General features: G+C 34.4%; 1 protein-coding gene across 1 annotated transcript; it reads right to left on the bottom strand.

The window, feature by feature from the left end:
* Positions 1 to 12435: 12435 nt before the first annotated feature.
* TCP12 (TCP domain protein 12) lies at positions 12436 to 13581 on the bottom strand. The gene has a single exon (XM_086441687.1). The coding sequence runs from the start codon at positions 13579 to 13581 to the stop codon at positions 12436 to 12438; it is 1146 nt and encodes a 381-aa protein (XP_086297813.1).
* Between the last annotated feature and the right edge of the window lie 6145 nt (positions 13582 to 19726).

Here is a 19726-nt window from a genome sequence, read left to right as displayed (position 1 = left end):
GTGAATGAGGGCATTTGAAGATCGACTACAACAGAAAAACGATATACAGAGTCGGGGCTCGAATAACGATTAAATGGTTTGGTTATCCGATCCCGAGTTTCTGCTCTCATGCTCTCTATGTTCGCTATAATGGCTGTGATTTATGTTACCGGCCGGTGAGTTTCCAATCTTGTTCGCATTTCTGTTTGATCGATTTCACTTTTTGTTGTTAGGTTTTTATATTTTCATATATTTTGGAATGCTATGGAGTAAGACATAAAATACCATCTATACAACTTTTGTAAGTTTACTTCTACACAAACATTGGTGGTGCAAGATAGGGAATGGAGAGTATTCATCGAATCAGATGAAGAGATTGATGGAGGTTTTCTTTGCTTGCTTGAAGAAAAAGAAACATGTATTTAAATGAAAATTTAGACTTTTGGATTTAGAATTTGCTGTTAATGTCATCTATGTCTTTTCTATCTTGAGAACCACAAAGTATCCCTAAAGTTACAAGGATGATTCACTTGGATATGCAATATTTTCCTTAAATTGGTGAAAAGCAGCAATTATTTAAACCTTCCATGATCTGCAACCACTTTACTAATTCTATATCTATTCTTGGTTAAGGAATGGGAAGCGATTTGTCCGAGGAAGTAAAAGGAGAAGCTGAACGGATTCTGAGGAGGGCAAGGAGGAAAAAGAGAACAAAATACTCTAATTCTATAATTTTAAGTTGAAGGTATGATCACAATTTACTCATTTGGTAATTTCTCTCCACTTTTTATTTTTTATTTTTTTATTTTTCTAAGGATTTCTAAAAATACTCTGTACTATGAATTTATGGAAATAAACTCAATATTTTTCGGATGGGATAATTTCTCCAAATGTGTTTACTACTTTTGATTTCTATCTCACTCATATATTGAAGTACGAATGCAGAATGTGAACATGAAAAACTCATCATGCACAAAGTTCGTTGGGCTCAACTATCCGATTGAAGTCAATTGGACCGAATAAATCAGATTTCTTGTTTTACAATTTGAGGTTGATGTTCAAGGTTTAAAATTTCACTTTGGAGGTATGTTTCGGTCAAGGTGAGCCCCATATAAAATTTGCTGTCTCCTGACATTGATCTTAATCATTCATTCATCAAGTGATCCCAAATTTTTGGGATAATTCTTTGATGTTGTTGATGAATCCCTATTTTGCTAATATCAGTCAGTAAATAATTCAATTAATTTGATGGTTCTAATTATGTGAGCAGCTCTAGTATTGGAATCAAAGATCTATTAGGTGAGCCCACTGAGAAGTAATGCCCTATTGTTACCATCGGTTTTTTTTTTTTTAAGTCGAGAAAAAAACCGCACATACATGCACATAGAGACCCATTTACATATCCATAATGTACTTTAGGGGTTGTTCTTAAAATATTACCTCCTATGGATTTTGGTAACGTGTGGGCACACATTAAAGTGCAATAAATACACTATGGAAATAGGAATTTGAGGGTATTTTGGTACAAAATTCAATTTTTAAAATGTATTTATTGCACTTTAATAACAGCCCAATGAAAGTAGCGCTATGTTGAAGGTTAATAAAATTATTAAAGTGGAGGATGAGACTGATTTAAGTGTTAGGATTTTTCTCGGGATGTGGTAGCATGCATGTAGATGCAGGAACGTTCTACATGATGAAGTGGATTTATAGTTTCTGAGAGAGAATCCTATCCTTCTTCCCTCTCTCTCTTTATTTTTTTATTTAATTCTTTTCTTTTTCTCTCCTCTCATATATTCTTCACCATGCCCTCGTTTTGATTTATTTGTTTTGCACATTTTTGATTCCCACCCATGGCATAATTAGGAAGTGTTGCAATTTCTGGATTGAAAATTGTATATTGAGATTGTATGTATGTATTTGTTTTGGTTCAAGATAATAGAGATCGTTATACCAGAGATGCACGAGATGCGCATTGCTCATATTGTTTCGATTGATTATGAATCAATGTGTACGTTGAACCCATATTGTCAGGAAGGGTAAGTTTCCTTGATTCTTAGACTCCAACTGTGATTAGGAACTTTGCATCCTGTAACTAATGAGAGTCTTCACTTTATGATTTTGTGAAGCTAAAATGATACTATTAATTTGAGGGTTACAATCTTGCTTTATATTGATATGTTTTTCTTTTTTATTTCCTATTTTAGAATAGGTGCTCATTTAACACATGATATTTGCACAAATTTGGCACTATTTAAGTCATTCTCTGCATCTGACTATGTTGCAGCCTAATGTCTTAGGTGAGGCAGAACTCAAATAGAAATTTGGATCATTATTTTGTTCTTATGTCATATTTTAGTGGCTTGTAAATAGATTTACAGATCATGCTTTTAGTTGAAGCTTCTGAATCCATGTTCAGAGATGAAGCATTTGGTGACTTGTGCTGATTTGGTACAAGAGAAGAATTATGCATTATTGACTAAATCCAAATCTGGTTGCATATTTTATTATAGTTTCCCATTGAAAGTAAAACGTGGAGATGGTGGCAATGATGAAGGCCAAGCTGTTGAAATTACCATTTATGATTATTTTTCTCAACACTGTAAGATATAATTGACAACTTCTGCATGCATGCCATGTCTTGATGTTGGGAAACCAAAACGACCCAATTATCTTCCATTGGAGGTCAGTAAGATGCTTGAGCTTTGTGTCCATGACATGACTTTGACTCTATTTTTTTAATAATCCCTATTCTTTCTATTTTTTGTGTTACAGTTCTGTTTGTTGGTTTCTCTGCAACGCTATACAAAGGCATTATCCTCTATGCAGATCAGATTTTAATTTTTTTCTTATAGAATTTGTTTTATCGTTTATGATTTTGTATGTAATGACTAGATTCGGCTTTTTTGAACCATTTTGATTTGTTTTCTGTTCATTTAATCATTTCTTGCCGATGCTTGAAACCATCAAAACCCTAACTGAATCCTAAATATTTGATGTGTTTAATTTGTAGTTTTTTTGCTTTATTGTTAGGCGGTAGTTATTACTTTTATGGAAGAAACTGGCTTTTGCAGGGGATGATTACAAGATCAAAGTTTGGAACTATAAGATGCATCGGTGTCTTTTTACACTTCTTGGACACCTTGATTACATTCGTACAGTTCAATTTCACATTGAGTACCCTTGGATTGTTAGTCCGAGTGATGACCAGACTATCAAAATATGGAATTGGCAGTCACGTGCTTGTATATCTGTATTGATTAGCCACAATCACTGTCATGTGTGCCTCATTTCATCCTAAAGAGGATTTGGTCTTGTCAGCTTCCTTGGACTGAAGAACGAAGGAAGCCGAACCTTTTACGATGAGGGAGTTGTTGAATGAATTGAAAGAAGAAGGTAACGAGGCTTTTGATGATCAGCTTGGGAGAAGCACGAATGATTCTGATGTAGAAAGACGAGATACGGGCTCTCCGTACAGGTCGATTTTCGAATCACTTTCAATTATGATAGAATTCGTACCAGAAAGTTGTTGAATTTATATTCCTTTTTAGAAATTTAGGGACAATTGTGAATTGTGAATTTGTGATTGAGTTTCTATAACCAGATCAGTACTAGATAATAGTAGTTCTCTAATATTTTGTTTAGATGGAGTAGATCTATGGAATAAGTGTATTTATTAGTAATCTAATCAGCAACAACAATTAATCGAAAATCACTCAATACTGTTTAAGTAATATCTAGAAGAATATGAAGAGTTTCAATGATCCTAGCTTTAAGAAATTGGTTGTGCTCTTTAGTTTTTAATCTTGTGACACCTTTAACACCTATTTCCTTGTTTTCGTGAAATTGTCTCGTCCTTGCTTGAACATTCTAGTAATATCTCACATTTGATCTTGAATTTGAACGCATCGTCTACTTCTCTTTGGAGTTATTATTGATTGAGACAATGAGCTCGAACACCAACACCAAACAATACCAACTATGGATTTCACACTGAATAAAGAGAAGCAGAGAGAGAGAGAGAGCAACACTTTTTTTTTCTCAATTTTCTACCAAACGCTGAGAAAGTCTGGAAGAAAAACACTAGCATATGAACACTCCACAACAGAACCCTAATCAATTTCAAGAACACCATGGCCTTTGAAGTGAATCTTTTTAGACAATTTTGAACTTATAAAAATTAAAAGTACATAATATAGTCTTAAAATATATTAAGATCATTACTGATCTGATAATCACATTTTCTAGTTAAACTCAACAAAACAATGACATCATGCTGATCTTATTGTCAAATTTTAGTGGGCCCACCCTACTTCTTTTGGTTTGAATCAAACCTCATAGTTATGGTTTTGAAAGAAATTAGGAATTCCTTGGTTCTAATGGAATATAACCAAGTCTTTTTAGCTTATAAAAGCCTATTAATTATGACTTATGAATTATCCGACAAGGACATGATTTCTCCTATAGATTTGAATGCTGATCAACACTTTCTCTCTTCTACAGAATTCTTTATATTACTTCCCCACTAAGTTTTTTCTGAACTCATATGTCCATTGTTTTTATCTGGATACTAGTGCATTTGTAGGTATTCTTTGTGATGTGAATCCATTCTTGTTTGGGGTGGTCCTTTTGTGCACTTACGCTGATTTATTAAGAAAGGAGATGCTTTGTTGGTGGTGATAAATAGTAAATACTATCTACAATTTTCATTTGGGGTTGATGCTTTTGTAATGTAAAATTGATTTATTTTTTATGATACATTTTTACTAGTTTGGGAATATGCTCTATTTCTTCTATAAACATTTTTTACTTAATGGTAAATACTAACTATAGTTTTCATTTAGGACTAATTTTTTTGTAATGTAAAATTGATTAAATTTTTACAAGCATATGGGTTGTCACTGATAAGAAGAATTAATCTTAGGTGGTCCAATCCCCTATAAATATGGGGAAAAAATCCAATTAAACATGTCTGTCACTAAATTTAAAATTATAGTTATGTTCTTTCTTCACTCTATGAACATGGATTAAAATGTTATCGCATTGTTTATACCTTGTACAAAGTGTCATACTTGATAAAGTGTAGTGATATAATACATATATATTTTGAATTTATATGATAAATTCTTCTTCTTTGATAGGGGTGCCTTTTACTCTCACAAGTGCCACAGGAAATCGTTGGGGAAAAAATGGAGCTAGAGCGATTATACAACTTTGTTAATGTAATTCTTTCTTTACAGGTAAGGATTATCTTCCATGGAATTTGTTATACCCATCTCTAGAGTCTAGACAAACATCTATTGGACAACTAACTAAAGGCTTTCTAATAACAAGGTTTCATATGTGAATTCTTAGAGTTGTACAAATAACAAGTGAAATTATTTAAAATCAACACTAAAAGAATTTCTTACCATCTTCACTTTTATTTGGATTAAGTTACATTGATATGGACACACTTTCTATTGTAAATGGTTCCAGAGTAAAAATGGTGGCTTTGCAGCTTGGGAGTCAGTAAGAGCACATAAATGGCTGGAGGTAATGATTCTAAAAGTTATTGGAATCCCTCTAATGATAGTCGAATGTGGTCTAATTAATATTTTTAATAACATAGAAATTTTGTATTCTGTTTGCAGGTGTTCAATCCTTCAGAACTTTTCGAGGAAATTGTCGTCGATTATGAGTTATATTTCTTAATCTTTTCTGTTTCTGTTATTAATTTTCTTCATACTGGTGGATACACTAACATGTGTGGTATCTCAGGTATGTTGAATGCATTGCATTGGCAATTGAGGCTCCAGTATGCTTCATGAAGTTATATCCTGGACATAGGAAGAAAGAAATTGAATATTTCATTGCAAAAGCCATACGTTACCTCGACAAGAAACAAATGCCTGCTATTTATGTTTCTTTTTCTAACCTATGAATGATTAGAAAAGTCTACATGAAATTAATGTTTGTACAGGTATGGAAATTGGGGAATTTGTTTTATCTATGGCACATTGTTTGTGTTAAAGGGGGCTATCAGGTGCTGGAAAACTACTACAATAGCCCAATTGTCCGTAAAGCAACTGAATTTTTGCTATCAATGTAGCAATTGTCTGGTGGTTGGGAAGAGAGTTATCGTTCATGTCCAGAAAAGGTAACATACACCGAATAAATATTTATTCATAATAATACATGGTTCTATTGACATCGAGATGCATAGAGGCTTATAACTCTCCATATGCAGGAGTTGGAGTTGCAGCTGGAGCTGTAGCTCAAGAAGAGGAGCCACGGTTTAATGTGAAGAAATATGGAGAGATTATAATGGTATGTTCTTATCAAGCTTCTATTTCTCTTCTCGGTATTTACTTCCAAAATGGACTACATTATGGTGACATTCCTTTGTCTTTCTATTTTCTCTCTTTAACCCTTTCACTTGCCTTTTTTTGCTTCTTTGATTGGGATGTTGTTAGAACACAATTAAGATTTCTTTCCAAATTCCTCTAACAAATAGGTAGAGTGTTTGGAGGATTACTTTCTTCATTTCAGTATTAATGACCTTTTCTCCAATTATCATCAAATGGGTGTTTGTTTTTGGGATCATCACATGTGCTCTCTCTTTGCTTGGGTTCCTCATTTACAAGAGAAGACTACTGCCACCACCACCACATGGAAACAATTGGTTGACTACTACTGATGATATTAATGCAAGAATTATTGATCAACCCATGATCAGGATGGGGATGGGGATGGAGTTGCAGCCAGTCCATATTGATGAATCGCTTATCATTCACACGCATATTGCGAATTTTCATTGCTTTGGGTTGATGCATAATTTTCTTTTTATCATTTTCAATGGCAAATCTATTCTTATCTTTTGTAAGGGAAATCTAAACCTTGAGGAAAATAAGCGGACACAATAGAATGAAAAGAGCCAGGAGAGATCAAAGGCATCACGACCATTCGTTTCTGATTGTATTTTATTTCTAAGCAATGTATTTTGTAAGTGCCCAATTACTTTAATTAGAGCTTGTTTAGTAATGAAATTTTAATATATAATATGAATTTTGAATTGTTTAGTTTAATTTGGAGCTTGTTTTATGATTTTTGTTTTGTTTTTTATTTTCTGATTTTTTTTATTACTATTTTGTTTATTGTGATTGGTGAATTAGAGGACCGTCTTATTGTTTGTTAAACCTCCATATTTGACGGTCATACTCTATGGATTTTTGTTTTATTTTTTTAAGCTCATTCTCCAAGAATTTGATAGTTCAGGGCCGTCAAAAAAAAAAAAAAATTCTACAAGAAAATATTTGACGGGCATATTTGATGGGATGGTCCGTCAAATTTCTTAAAATTTGACGGGTTGAGACCGTCAAATATGGGCTTTTTTCACATAGTGGATGAATGGAAAACATCCTTTAAAATTAAAAATGGTTTGTTTAAGTGTCTTGTTATGCCATTTGGATTATATAATGCTCCAACTACTTTTATGAGGTTTATGACTCAAGTTTTGAGGAGTTTTATAGGCAAGTTTTTTGTTGTTTATTTTGATGACATGGTGGTGTGTAGTCAAGATTAAATTATCGACCACTAGAGAACTTTACCAATGTATTTAATGTGCTCCACCACAACCAGATGTATTAATCTCTAAGAGTATTGTTTCATGGCTGACAAAGTTGTGTTTGTAATCTATGTTGTGACTGCAAGTGGCTTACAAATGGATGAGGAAAAGGTGAAGGCTATTCTTGATGGGTATTAGAGCCGTCCTTATGCAAGAAGGAATTAGGCGAATTCCATCTAATTTTGAGAAGCTCAATGATGTCAAATTGAAATATTCAACTTATGATAAGCAGTTCTATGCAGTTATTCGAGCTATGTGGCATTGGGAAGATTATCTTATTGTTGTGGAATTTGTTCTTTATTCTGACCATGAAGCCTTGTAGTTTCCCAAAGCACAAAGAGGCTGAATTCTCGCCATTCTAGTTGCTTACATGGAAAACTTCAGTTTTGTTTTGAATCACAAATCTGGAACTTCTAACAAGGTAGCTGATGCTTTAAGTCGAACATACAACTTGTTGACTACTCTTTCTTGTTAGGTTGTAGGCTTTGATTTCCTACCGAAATGTTTTGTAGTGGACCTTTCTTTTCCAAGGTTTTGAAGGAGTTGAGTGATGGGATAAATAGTTATTATTTGATTATGAATGGCTATACTTTGTTCTTTAAGGAAGTAGTCTGTTTGCAAGGAGTTCCATAGTCCATTACTTTGGATCTTGATATGTGATTCATGAGTAATTTTTTTAAGACATTGTGGAGCACTTGGGGACACATTGCATTATTCTAGTGCCTATCATCCACAGACCGATGTCCTAACAGAAGTGGTTAATGTCTCTTGAAAATTTACTGAGGAGTTTGGTGTGAACATCCTATGTAGAGGAAAGTTGGGCCTTTGGTTTCTTTAGAAGATAGGATCGAATGTCTATCGCTTGTAGCTGCTAGATGGATTATCAATCCGTCTAATTTTCAATGAGAGTGATTTGTATCCACATTATGGTAATGAAGACAATTTCATTAAAGCCAAATAAATTTTTGGTTATGCCCACAAATTCTTCTCCACAAGCAATTGATACATTGGTTATTCATACCATTACAACAAGGCATGAAACTTATACTCAACATTTGGTTCATTGGAATGAAAAACCTAGCTCTGAGGATGCATGGATTTCAGTTCAAGAGCTCAAGAAGATTAATGAGCTACTTCGAAAGACCTTGACTTGACACTCTAAGCCGAGTTCTTCTCAAGAGGTAGAGAAATGATGTAGGAGCATAGTGGCTGTCATGTGGGAGTCCAACAATCATGTTAATTGTAGATTTTTATTTAGATTGATCATATTCAATAATAATTTGTGTTGGAATTAGAGTCATGGTGAGTTGTTGTCTTGGAATAAGAGTAGACTAACTTTTAAGTAGTGGTTTGTGTCTTGTATTTATGAGTCTTGGCTAGACTTGTTATCCTTCATTTGGGAATCAAATGAAGTGCATCTTGATCAAAACAATAATTTCTCTACAAGTTCTTGTGAATGGAATAAGTGATCCTAACAAATCAAGCGTGTGGCTTATTCCCGTCGAGTGGTATCCGTGATTAGCAGTGTTGGTGATGTAGGACGACAGGGAATTCAAGCTGATGCAAGGGTGAGAAAAATGTTAAAGGATTGTTTGGATGAAGTTTTGGAATGAAATTAATGGAAAATTAAGGGCCGAAAAATGGAAAAAATAGTGGGTGATGGACTGATTTATAAGTTGATTAAAGTGGATAGAAAATGAAGCAAAGATGAAGAAAAGGTGGTCGAGACAATTTGTTTGAAATGGAGATTTTTGTGGCTGGAATTTCAAGGAAAATAGAAAAAAAAAAAAAAAAAAACTGAGAATCCCTCACCAGGGTGATTGGAATCACTCAACAACCAAGAAAGGAAATCACTCACCTTCAAGGAGGAATCACTCAACTCCAACACTCCAAAGCGATGGTGTGTAAGTAAGAAGAAAGCTTCTTTCTAATCAACATCAACAATCCTTTTCCATTAAATTCTCAAGCTTATAAGGAGATTACAAGGAAAGTTTCCACCAACCAATAATTAAGTTCTCTAATAAACAACATTAAAAGAAAGTTAAGTTTCCAATAAAACTTTAATTTCCAAGAAAACAACAAAATTCAAGAGAGGTGAGAGAGAGACCAAAGTTCTCTACCATGGGACTTCCCATCCACTGTCTTTAATGGAGTGCGATTTTGTTGATGCACGGTTCGATGACCAAGTATGACGTTGCAATCTTATTGGAGGATTTTGTGCGATTTTTTTTTAAACACATTTTTTTTCTTTTTTTCACTAAAGGCCTCTAGTTATTAACTAATTACAAAGACCTCCAATGGAACCCACCACAAGGTGATTTTGAATTTAAAATATCAATTCAATATGAAATGGAAAATACTTTCCTTACAAACATAGTAAGCTTTAATACTTATTAAGGGTCGTTTAGCTAAAATAGATTACCGCATCAACAGTCCAACACCACAGACCTCTAAACTTTGTCCAAAAATTCATAATAATAATAATAATAATAATAAATTATTTTAAATTATTTTGAACTTGATCTAAGATTTTGAAAATCTCCGTGTGTATCAAAATTCCTCATAACTCCCAAACTTAAAATTGAAATTCGAAGGTGAAAAATGATATTTTATTTTAGAAATTTTTTTTTAAATTCATAGAATTTTTTTTTTCAATTTAAAATAATTTATTATTATTATTGTTATTATTATTATAAGATTTTGGATGAAGTTTAGAGGGCTGTGGTGTTGGACTGTTGATGTGGTAATCTATTTTAGGCAAACAACCCTTAATAAGTATTAAAACTTACAATGTTTGTAAGGGAAGTATTTCCCATTTCATATTGAATTGATATTTTAAATTCAAAATCACCATGTAGTGGGTTCTGTTAGAGGTCTTTGTAATTAGTTAATAATTAGAAGCCTTTAATGAAAAATAGAAAAAGATGTGTTTAAAAAGAAAGTGGTGTTGGACTGTTGATGTGGTGCATTACTTTAGCCAAACAACCCTTAGTAAGTACTAAAGCTTATTATGTCTGTGAGGGAAGTATTTCCCATTTCATATTAAATTGATATTTTAAATTCAAAATCACTGGTAGTGGGTTCTATTGGAGGTCTTTGTAATTAGTTAATAAATAAGGGTTTTTAGTGAAAGATAGAAAAAAAATGTGTTTAAAAAAAATGGCACTAAATCCTCTAATAGGATTGTGAGGTCATACTTGGTCACCGAACCGTCAACAAAATCGCACTCGTCTTTCTTTAATGCATTGGGTGGTCATGAATTGGTCAAAATTTGGACCTAATGGGTTTTACTTTCGGATTTGGATAGAGAGAGAAGGATATGGGTTGTAGAGAGTCCATATAGGCGTGGTCTGGATTTGGATAGCTTGGGCAGCCACTACATCAGTTGCGAGTGGCATCCCGAGACCATCCCAATCCCTTTGGTCAAGGACTTCAGTTCTTGGCCACCTCTGAAGTCTCTGGCATGCATCAGGTAAATGCAATAATAATTATAATAATAATAATAATAGAACACGTGCAACGTGTGTTGAGCGGACTGATTAGGGGACATTGGTGGTGCTACGTACTATACCACCAACAGAAGAATCACATACTGAGATCGTTATTCAGTAGAATGCAAGTCCTTGAAAGACCTGCTCTGATATCATAAAGGGGAAAATATTTTTATCAAATCTCTTAATTTGATTACACGAATCCTAAAAGGGTCTATGTAGAAAATACTGAAGATAAATCATAAGTAAAGATACCTAGGGAAAAACAGACCTAAATAATTATCTGAACCTAATCTATAATTTTTGAGTTGTTCTAGATATTGACTTCGACATTGCGCTCAATACTGCACTAAAGTGGCAGCAGTGTGCAAAGAACCATAGATTTATTTCCTTGTCATACATGAAAAAAAAATCAGTGGTTCTCTCCATACTGTGATGTCAACACAGTGCCCAAAGAGGTCAGTTCAGAATTTTCCATTATCTATATGAATACTAATCTATGCATCCTTATCTTTGTGAGATGATGTGTATCACAGTCCGCTTTATTATGTTACATCATAACTAATACTTTAACAATTGCATAAATACTAATTATTCAAATAGTTTCCCTTACAGCTATGACAATCTCTAAAACTCACTTAAACAAGATGTCCAACTTCTGTGAAAGAGAGTAGCTGTTTCAAGGCATTCATTAATTTGACCATTGGCAGCTAATTTGCCAAAAATAAGACTGAAGAAGATTAAGTAATCAACTATATTCCAAACAAAGTATACTTTTTTTTCCAAAAAAAGGTATGCAATATTACATAGCCATTTAGAGGATCAAAGCAGTGAATGCGATACTTAGCTAATAATTGGTGACAAAATTCAGATATATAATAGAATAGTCTCCTTTAAAATTCCAACCAAGATCACATCAATAAATTACATACTGAAAAGTAGAGACAAACATAACTTAGTCCTGACATAACAGAGAATGGAAAAAGGAATTTTTACCCCAACATGATCAAATTTTGATTAAATTCCGATTCTGGGTCACTATTCATTTTAAGTACCAAAACGTGAACATAAAAATCTTGCAGGTTTTCAAGTGATGATCTCGCAGTTTAAATTGACAATCTTGAAGGTTTTAAATTGACAGTCTCACAGGTTTACTACTTTTAGCGAGATCGTCATTATATAAACCAGCGAAATTGTCAAGTTAAACCTGGGAGATTGTCACTTGAAGAACTAGCGATCTCTCACGTTCATGTTTTGGGAATTAAAACAAATTGTTAGCCAGAAGTGAAATTTCATCATACTTGGCTCACGAAATGGTAACTTTCCCATGGAAAAAAATAGTCAAGCTTAGCATAAATTTTAATTATCATAGTGATCACAAGGTTTCCCATATAATTGAATATCTGCAAATTGAGACTGCAAACCAATATCTGAGTTTGTTAAGAAAATTGAGCTAGGCCGGCATTCGTGTGCATTACCTGTGGATAAATTAATGTTGGCCATAGCACAGTAGCTAGGATGCGCTCTAGCGAGATCCATGCCCTGATCATCAATGCCCCAGTTTTCATGAAAATTGAGAAAACTATTGTTAGAACATACCCCTTGTGACATTGCAATTTCATGATGATAATTTGAAATCCTAACTGAGCTCGACTTCTCAGTTATAAGAAATGATTCTTCGACGATGTCTTCAACAGGCCATTGAGCTGTAACATCCAAGGAAGACTTATTGTCATTGCTGTAAGATCCTGATTCTTCACCCCTTTCGAAGGGACTCTTGGAGATTTTGTCGAACTTTCTACTTTGCACTTTTTCGAGTGTCCTCTCTCTGGCTCTTGCTCTTGCCTTTTCCCTTGACTCCCTTGAATGACCATGAAATATAGCTTTATGTTTCTGTTTGATCTTTTTATCTTTCCCAATAGCTTCTATGGATTTCCCTTCTGATTTGTTAATCTCCGATGCTACTTCACATTGGGATGATGAATTATCACTTTTTGCACCAGCAATGCAGCTATGCTTACACTGGGGGAAACCTCTACTAAGCTCCGTTATCGCTTCTTTGGACTTCGTTAGTAGCCAGTCAACAGTTTTGCTGGCCTTATCGAAACCTAAAATGTCTTGGAGATCGAAGAACCTGCGTGCAATGTCAAGAGACAATCTCATTCTCCTGTCTCTTGGACCTCGAGAAGTAATTACCTTGCTGTGTCGATCTTTCTTTCCATTTCTCTTTCTTGGATTCTTTGCAGTCATATGATAGGTCTTTTCACCAAGTGGAAAGCTAGAAGACCCGACATCGCCACTTCCCTCCATGTCGTTGTTGGTTGAAGCTGCCATGTTAGTTACAATCTCCATTGGGAGTTGTTGTGGGAAGTCATCAAAAAGAAGCTCTGCGATGTTGTCGGGAAAGGTGGGAGAGAAATGGAAGGAATTAGGGCTGACATCAGTGAAAAACATGGTGTGATCTGTATATTTGAAGTCATTAGGACTGTTGTTGGAGGGAAACATATCTTTGCTTGTAATTGAAGTATTGGACAACGTAGAGTTCAACTCTATTTAAAGATATATAACTTTTTGAAGCAAAATTTAGGAGAAAAATTAGTTGGACGTGGCATCTCTGGCTCCATTTATAAGGAGAGTACCTTCTCTTGAAAGAGCTCCACACGTTCCATCTTTCTTTTCAGCTCACTACGGATGAGCACTTTGAGGGAGGAAGAAAGAGAGATGGTTATTAGGGTGTAGAATGCTAGAATTGGTATTTATTATGATAAAGAACTTTGTTTCTGTAACTTCTATTTAGAGCAAAAGTTGTGCTCCTTGGACCATCGTATGAGAGAGTGAGAGAGAGAGAGAGAGAGAGAGAGAGTGTACGTGCGTAGTCACGTGGAACATTTGGTACAGTGTCAACTTCATGTGGGAGTGACCTTCCAACTTTTCATCCGGTCGTTCAACACTTCGAGGATGATCGGAGAGACGGAGAAAATAGCTTGCATGGATTCCATGAAATATGCATTAAATAGCAGAACATAAGGATTTTAGACATTTTTATCATAATATTTTTAAAAGAGTGACATAAATTTATTTGAAAATTAAAAACAAAATTGACCTAATGGAATGATGAATTATCCTTCATAATATAGAAAGAAAATTTCTCATAATTGTGATCCAAGGGTACATGGTAGTCACTCCAACTAATTCAATTGTATTTGAATACGGAGGATATCCACAATTATGAGACAAATTAAGAATAATACAAGAAACCTAATTGAAAATCTGAAAAAAGATGACAAAACAAGATCAATTTATTTTAATCCTAAAGGGTTGATGAGATGGCCAAAACCATGCCTCAGGAAGTTGAGGTCTTGAGTTTGAATCACCACCTAGGGATGACCACCCTCAGAGACTTATCCTAGAAATTACCTAATGCTTGTGGGGGGAAGGAGATTGCACGTGCCTCAAAGATTAGTTAAGTGTTCTAAGAGGCCTGTATATCTGGGTTTCCCAAAAAACAGATCAACTTATTTTAATGGAATTGTAAATAAAAATAAAAATAAAAATGATCTTCTAATGTAGGTTAATGATAAATGACTTGAATGCCCTCTTCACCTTTGAGCCAAAAAAAGGTCATTATTTTTTTTCCAAAATATGTAATCTTCAAACTCTTAAACTTAAATGATAAATTTCTTATAATCTATCTAACCTAGTCTTTAATCAATTGTTTTTTCTCTTTTTTCTTTTTCTAGTTTTCCAAAGATCATATCCACCATTGAGGTTTGAGGTGGAAGTAGATAGAATCTTAAGATTGATGATGTAAAAAGGGCTTTCGGAAACAGGTTCAAGAATCATGTTTAGAGAATTCGAATTTGTTAAGAAAAAAATGTGCTAAGCTGAAAAACCAATGGCATCAAACCACGTGTACAATGAAAGAGTAAAATCCAAATACTCGTGCTAAGTTGATGAACCAATAACATCATGCCGTGTGCATTGAAATAGCCAAGCATGAAAATAATTGAGAGATTTTTCTCTGTAATTTTCTCACCGTTAGCCAATCACTCTTTGTATTTTAAATAGCGTGGTATCATGCCATTGGTTCATCAGCTTAACATTGATTTTGCTTTACAACAAATCTCACACCGAATTTTCTTAACAACAAATTAATCTTTCTTCCGAGGCAACTTAATCATGTTCTCTTGCAATTTTTTCTTCACTAAACCAATCGTTCTAAGTTTTTATACTCATGTTATCATATGCAATGATTCTCCATCATGGACCTTAATTGAAAATCATTTAGCCAATTATTATATAAGAATTTATTTAATAGGATTGGGATCTGTTGGCTCATGAAGAATGACTCATGGAAAAAACACATGATCTCAACCGTGTAAATATGAAATCCAACGGTTGAGATTTATATTCAAAATATGTTTCGTTGAGATTTTGTTATATACATGTAAATCCCATCTGTTGGATTCCATGTTTACTGGGTTGAGATCATATGTTTTCATATGAGTATTCTTCGTGAGTCAACAAATTCTGATCCTAATTAATTTTCCTTTTAATACAGGTCAAAAATAAATTTTTTATTTTCTTTTAAGAGGTAGAGGAAGCATGTATTTAACTTAAAAATCAGGGGCGCTTTTGAAAAAATAGGGATAATACCAAACATGGTGAATGCATCCATGTGTAAATGTGGCCAATTTTTATATAAAATTTATTTATTTTATACTTTTAATATGGACAAAAACAAAAATAAAAATAAAAATAAAAAAATTATATTTGTTTTGAAAAAGTAGAAGATTGGCCTATTTTTAGATCGTGGCCATTGTATCTTTACAGATCCGGCGAACAGGACAATTTGTGTGGATCTTTCTCGCATATTTTGTTTATGGAATCTGACCCTATATATATAGATATATAGGTCTGTTCAAGGGATATATGAGAAAATATATGTAAAAACAATGTGACATTAATAAAATTTCAAAATATGGGTTAGAAATTTCGGATTGAGCTGATTTTTTGTGAGGATGATCTATATGATGGGAAGATCATCTGAAAAAAAAAAAAAAAAATCAGTCCAATCTGAAACTTCAAACCCCATTAATAGTGATTTAGAATGTGGACCGTCGATTTTTTGCCAATTTTTGTCAATAATTTGTAAATCACTTTTGATGGATTTAGAAGTTTCTAATTGAGCTGATTTTTTGTGAGAACGATCTTCTCATCATAGTGGCCATCTTTGCAAAAAATCAGCTAAATCCAAAACTTCTAACCCATATTTTGAAAAATCATTGTTTTTTCATATGTTTTTACATATGGCCCTTGAACCGCCCCCTATATATATATATATATATATATGTCTCGTTTGGGGAACAATATTGGGAGACAAAATTTATTTTATATGGCTTAAAAGTTTTGTATTTGAGGATGATCTCTAGGTGAGGAGTTCATCCTCACAAAAAGTCAGCCCTATCTAAATCTTTTAACCATATCAAATATATATATATATATATATATATAGTGTTTGATAATCAATTTTGGGAGCCAAAATTTGTCCTATACGACATAAATGTTTTAGATTGAGCTAATATTTTGTGAGGATGATTTCTATGGTCAAGAGACCGTCATCACAAAAAATCAGCCCAATCTTAAACTTTGAATCCCATCGAAAGTGATTTACAAATTAACAATAAAAAATTAATGATCCACAATTCTAAATCACTTTTGATGGGTTAGAAGTTTCAGATTGGACTGACTTTTTGTGAGGATAATTTCTATTGTTATAAATTATTCTTACAAAAAAATTCAGTTCATTCCGAAATTTTTAATCCATATAGGACAATTGTGTTGGCTTCATATTGTCTCCCTAATGTTACGGGACCTTATATATTAACATATCCTTAATTTAAAATATAAAAAAGTCTTAATAATTTGACTTAATTAATTAAGATCATTTTGAGAAAAAGAAATAAATTGTGCGTCCCTTCACTGCCAATCAATCAAGTTGCCTCACGTGGCAAACCTAACCTTGCCTTTAAAGGTAAATGTTTTTTGTTTCGAGTATTTGGCAGGGAATACTACTAATGGAAATTTCCTGTTCCCTACTTCAGGGAGAATCTTTAAAGAACATAGTATGACCGGTTCGTCAAGAAATTGTCCTTATGTTTCATGTTTTGTTGTGTATAATAATTAAATGTGCATGGCCTTATTATTTAGTCATGGATCCTGTGGCATTGATTCTGCTCCGTGTATTTATCTACTATGTAAGGAAAGAAAGTATTGGCACTACGAGGGTTAGGGATTATAAGTTACCTATGTTGATGCTAGGCTTCTTATATATAGTTGATGTAATACAAAATGATGCATGCATGCCACATCAGCCATTGCCTCGGTTGTCTCTTAGATATGATGCTTCATCTCCAACCTCTAGTTAAAAATTCTTATATTTCTCTTAAAATGTAGGATTTTTCTTGATCCAGTTCAGTAACTGTGAAGAATATTTTTTGAAAAAGTAACACATGACAATCACGAGACAACCGAATCGAGTGTTCAAATCAATAAAAGGGAAAAAAGGTCGGTCAATACTTTCAACCAAGCTCCGAGGGCCTATGATTGACGTTTGGGAGTTTTAAATCCCTTAAAATAAGGAGTTTAATTGCATTTGCGGGAATCAAGGGAATCCCCTAATAGAATGGAACCACCCAAACGAAAATCAAGGAAAAAAATTTAGGAACATCTAAGGGAAGAAGCCCCTACAAGGTACTAAAAGGTATGCGATTTTCTCTAAAAAAATGCGAAATACTATTTCTTGTATTAAATCCTGACTTGAGCATCGAAGAGGTGTTGTGACAAACACACCTAGGGGCACGAAGATTGGAGATCACGAAACAGCGTCACAGATTTCTAGGTAGTACAAGTTTTTTGCATCAGTAATTTTACACCGTTCATAGGAATCTTACAAGAAAAAATGACCAAAATGGTGAGAACAAGACGAGAGGGACCTGATGAACCAACAAATCCGCCCCAAGTACCGCATGACCCTCTACAGATGGTACATTACTTGTTGACGGAGATGAGAGCAAAGATGCAATAAGAACTCGAACGGTAGAATGATGAAATTCAGGAGATAAGAAGGAAGAGTGAAGAATTCAGGCAGAGATTAAGTAAAAGAACTGAAACTGGGGGAGAAACAAGAGCAGGACAAGAATCCCCACCCCATACAACTGATCAAATAGAGATTGGCCAGACGGTAAACTCGGTAGGAATTAGAACTAAACAGGGAAGTTCAGAAGCTTGAAATCCTATCAATCAGGAGGAAGTGGAAGAGTTGCTGTAGAGGATGGACGAGGAGTAGAACAGGGGAAAGGATTCGAGGTGATACACTCAAAATATTATTCGGGAACTCAGAGGGTTGCCATTTTCACCAGCAATAATGACATCAGATCCGTCGAAAGTATTCCATCTCCCAAAGTTCAAGACATTCAATGGGACTAGAGACCTAATGGAGTATATCCTTCACTACAGAAATCAAATGGTGTTGTAGCAGAATGATGACTCGTGACTCTACAAACTTGTCCCAGCAACACTAAGGCATGGAGTCATATCCTAGTTTCAGGGACTGCCTACGGGATTAGTAAGAAATTTTTTCGAACTAGAGAAGCTTTCGTCGGGCAATTCATACATTTAAGAAAGAGGAAGGTTGAAGTGAATACACTCTTCCACTTGCGACAAGAGAGTGGAAAGAGTATCCGAGCCTTCAATTTCGGACTAGAACATTGGTAGTGGAAACCCTGGATGAAGCAACGACATGTCCAGCATATGTAATGGCAATAATTTTTGGGACATGGCTACATGAATTACTAATCAAGATCGACCCATCGCAATTGGATGACTTGTACGCTAAAGTAGAGAAGTACATATTGGTGGAAGAATCAATGAAGAACAAGGGGGCAACCAATACAAATGACCTTGTCAATATGGTAGAACCAAAAGTTCTCAAGAAGCAAGAGCAAGCGAGGGAAGAAAATGATAAGAAGAAGTGACGGAGGGAGGCAAAAAGGAGGTCAAGGTGGAGGATAAGGAGGAATTACACCCCATTAAACACAAAAATGTCTGAAATCTTGAGACATATACAAATGATCAAGATTTCAAACCACTACCTAGAGACTATAGAGGAAAGCTTGAAAACCCTATTGCGACTATCATGGTGTAGAAGATCGTCCAACTAACGATTGTTATAGATTGAAGCATATCATTCAGGATATGATAGAAGACGGGAAGCTCAAGAGATTTGTTGTAGCTACTAAGGAGAACTTGAGGCAACCATTAGGAGAAAAGTAGATGCCACATCCACCTCTGAAAGAGGAAAGGCGTAAAGAGCATAAAAAATAAAGGGTTATACATGCAATAACGGGGTAAATGGCTCAAAAACTTCGGTCATACTTTTAGTCTCACCGAATCCAAGTAGTTATTGATTACTCTTTGCAGGAGATGCTACAGTGGATGGATAAGTCTAGGAGAATGGCAAAGTGGTTGGTTATGTACGGAGGACACGATTTGTAGTTCGAAGGTCAAACAACAACGAAAGGGCAGATATTAGCGGATGAAAGTGCCTTCGATCCGCAGGGTGCACGGATCCTCTTTTGACCTTTGAGGT

The sequence above is a fragment of the Akebia trifoliata genome, chromosome 5 (genome assembly GCF_017979445.1).
Source record: "Akebia trifoliata isolate Shusen 1 chromosome 5, ASM1797944v1, whole genome shotgun sequence".
In the NCBI taxonomy this organism is placed as follows: domain Eukaryota; kingdom Viridiplantae; phylum Streptophyta; class Magnoliopsida; order Ranunculales; family Lardizabalaceae; genus Akebia; species Akebia trifoliata.
Note: the sequence above shows the minus strand (reverse complement) of the source record. Positions and strands in the feature narration are given on the sequence as shown.